General features: G+C 64.4%; 1 protein-coding gene across 1 annotated transcript in view; it reads left to right on the top strand.

Moving 5' to 3' along the window:
* The window catches only part of NSD2 (nuclear receptor binding SET domain protein 2), a 49,023-nt gene that overhangs the window by 32,848 nt on the left and 13,325 nt on the right, over nt 1-2,850 (top strand). Inside the window, exons 12-14 of the mRNA XM_029952622.1 lie at nt 43-262; nt 1,218-1,418; nt 2,492-2,671. Coding sequence (XP_029808482.1) covers nt 43-262; nt 1,218-1,418; nt 2,492-2,671 — 601 coding nt within the window. The remainder of the gene's footprint in view (nt 1-42; nt 263-1,217; nt 1,419-2,491; nt 2,672-2,850) is intronic.

Below are 2,850 nucleotides of genomic sequence, written 5' to 3'. Positions count from 1 at the left end.
GGGGGGGGCGGGCGTGAGCCGGGGCGCGTCCCAGCCTCCCAGGGGCTGCGGGGAGGCCGGCGCGGGGTGTGCCCGTCGCCCTGGTCCCGGCCCGGCCCGGCCCGTGCCTTCAGGGCTCTGTCCCTGCCTTTCCGTCCGCAGCTGTGCGAGAAGCCGGGCGGCCTCCTGTGCCAGGGGCCCTGCTGCGGGGCCTTCCACCTCGCCTGCCTCGGGCTGTCCCGGAGACCGGAGGGCAGGTTCACCTGCAGCGAGTGCACCTCAGGCAAGTTCAGCGGCACCCGCTGCCCTTACCCTTGTCTCGGAGACCCTCCCCGGGGACAGCCCCTCCCCTGGCCGCAGGCCTCTGGCAGCCCTGGCCCGGCGGGCGTGAGACCCCCACTGGTGCCGGGAAGCGTTCCCTTCGGGACCTTCCCTGGGGTGGCTGTGCAGGAAGGTAGGTGGGCGTGGGGGACCCGGCAGAGCGGCGGAACGGGCTGTCCTGAGCCCTGCGCTGGGAGGCGGCTGGCGGGGGGGCCCCGGTGCCCGCTGGTGAGCTGGCCGGTTCTAGGACACGGATGTTCATGGGGATGTGGGCTTCCGCAGAGACACAGTGTGGCCCTGAGCAAGGACAGGCTCCGAGCCCGTCCCCGGGGTGGGGGGCACGGCTTTTCTGCCGCACCAGGACTCGCCAGCGCCGTCTGGCGGCCGCTGGGAAGACGGGCCACCTGCACGCAGACCCTCCTGTGCACGCAGACACAGGGCCTCCTGGCTCTGTGGGAGCGCGTCCTAGGTTAGGAAGACACCGAGTCTTCCAGAGTCTCCTCCAGTCCCAAGCCAGCGCCGTCTGATGCGACCCCACCTCACTTCAGCTGCCTGTGCTTCCCAGTGAGAAGGTTCCCTATACTTGGTTAAAAGCTCAGAAGGGAGAGTGAATGCTTTTTCCGGAGGAACGGCTCCGCTCAGCTATCCGCTAACTCAGAGCGGGGGTTCCCCACTGGAGCCGCCTCCTGCTCAGATTCCTTGTCCTCCGGGAAGCTGGAGCCCACCTCACGGCGAGGCAGTAGCCCCGACGGCAGGACTGGTTTTGAAGCGCGCTTGGACTGGTCACCAAGGTCAGAGAGAGCCGGAGGCCCGAGCGGCCCGGCCGCCTCTGACGGGGCTGCTGGGGCTCAGGAGCGACAATTTAATTCTGGTTCTCTGCACCTCTTTCTCCGGCCCTCTCTTCCACCATGTGTTAGGGATTCACTCGTGTTTTGTGTGTAAGGAGAGCAAGACCGACGTGCGGCGCTGTGTCGTGTCGCAGTGCGGCAAGTTCTACCACGAAGCGTGCGTGAGGAAGTACCCGCTGACCGTGTTCGAGAGCCGAGGCTTCCGCTGCCCCCTGCACAGCTGCGTGAGCTGCCACGCGTCCAACCCTTCCAACCCCAGGCCGTCGAAAGGTAGGGCGCCCGCGGGGGGCGGCGCGGCGGCTGGAGAGGCCGTGACCCGGAGCCCCGCGGTGCTCGCGTGGAGCAGCACTCGTCTCTCTGTACTGACTCGACTCGGGCTAGTAGGGTTTTCTCCAGGTCGAGAAGAGGATGCGCTCTGCATTCCCGTCCTCCGGGAGCCTTCTGTCACGACGGGGAGCCTTTGAACCATTCTGATATTGTTCCAGGGTTTTTAAGAATCTTTTTTAGTGTTTGTTTATTTTTGAGGGAGAGACAGCTATGGAGGGTCAGAGAGCGAGGGAGACACAGAACCTGAAGCAGCTCCAGGCTCCCAGTTGTCAGCACAGAGCCCGAGGCGGGGCTTGAACTCGTGAACCACAAGATCATGACCCGAGCTGTAGTCGGATGCTTAACCGACCGAGCCACCCAGGCGCCTCGAGAAAAATATTTTAAAATCAAGTTGTATCTGCCTCATCCCACGTTAGGTGTGTGGGGGTGAGGACACGGGTCATCTGTACTTCCTGACACGCGTGGTCCTCCACCCTGGGTGATGTCGTGCGCCAGGAACACTGGGCCACGTCTGGGCTGATCTTCGGGGCACAAACTGACACCCAGTGGGTAGAGGCCAGAGCTGCTGCTGAATGCGCTACAGGCCCTGGGGTTCCAAGGTGCCCTGCTGGACCTCACTTCAGAACGTGGCAGGCGTCCGGGGCTCAGTGGCTTAGGCAGCCGACTTTGGTCACGATCTCGTGTTCGTGGGTTCGCCGTGTCAGGCTCTGCACTGACAGCTCGGAGCCTGGAGCTGCTTCCGATTGTGCATCTCCCTCTCTCTCTGCCCCTCCCCGGTTCACGCTCCGTCTCTCTCAAAAATAAGCTTCTATTAAAAAAAAAAAAAAAGAATAAGACCTTTTAAGGGCTTGACTATGTTCTTACGACGTCTATTTAATATTCTTTCCATCGTGGTTACCGTTTTCATCAAATGTTCCCAGTTCATCTCAGCCTGAGTTTTCGGAGCGTGTGGGGGCTTGGTTGCTCCTCGCCACCCTGCTCGCGGTCGGGCCTTCAGCGCGTGTCTCCGCCCCCAGGGAAGCTGATGCGGTGCGTCCGCTGCCCCGTCGCCTACCACGGAGGGGACGCCTGCCTGGCGGCCGGCTGCACGGTGATCGCCTCCAACAGCATCGTCTGCAGCGGCCACTTCACCGCCCGCAAGGGGCGGAGGCATCACGCCCACGTGAACGTGAGCTGGTGCTTCGTGTGCTCCAAAGGTGAGGGCCGCGCCCGCCGCAGGGGTGTCGGGCCGCCGGACGGTCAGGGCCAGCTGCTCCTCTGGGCTCCTGGGCGCGCGGCTTGTGCAGGGAGCCTCTGCGTGCCCCCGCCCCCGGCGCGCTCACGGGACGTTTCTGAAGTAGCCGTGGCCGGGGCACCCCACGGGGGGCGGGCGGGG

The sequence above is a fragment of the Suricata suricatta genome, chromosome 1, assembly GCF_006229205.1.
Source record: "Suricata suricatta isolate VVHF042 chromosome 1, meerkat_22Aug2017_6uvM2_HiC, whole genome shotgun sequence".
Classification (NCBI taxonomy): domain Eukaryota; kingdom Metazoa; phylum Chordata; class Mammalia; order Carnivora; family Herpestidae; genus Suricata; species Suricata suricatta.
This window is presented reverse-complemented; position numbering and strand designations above follow the sequence as displayed.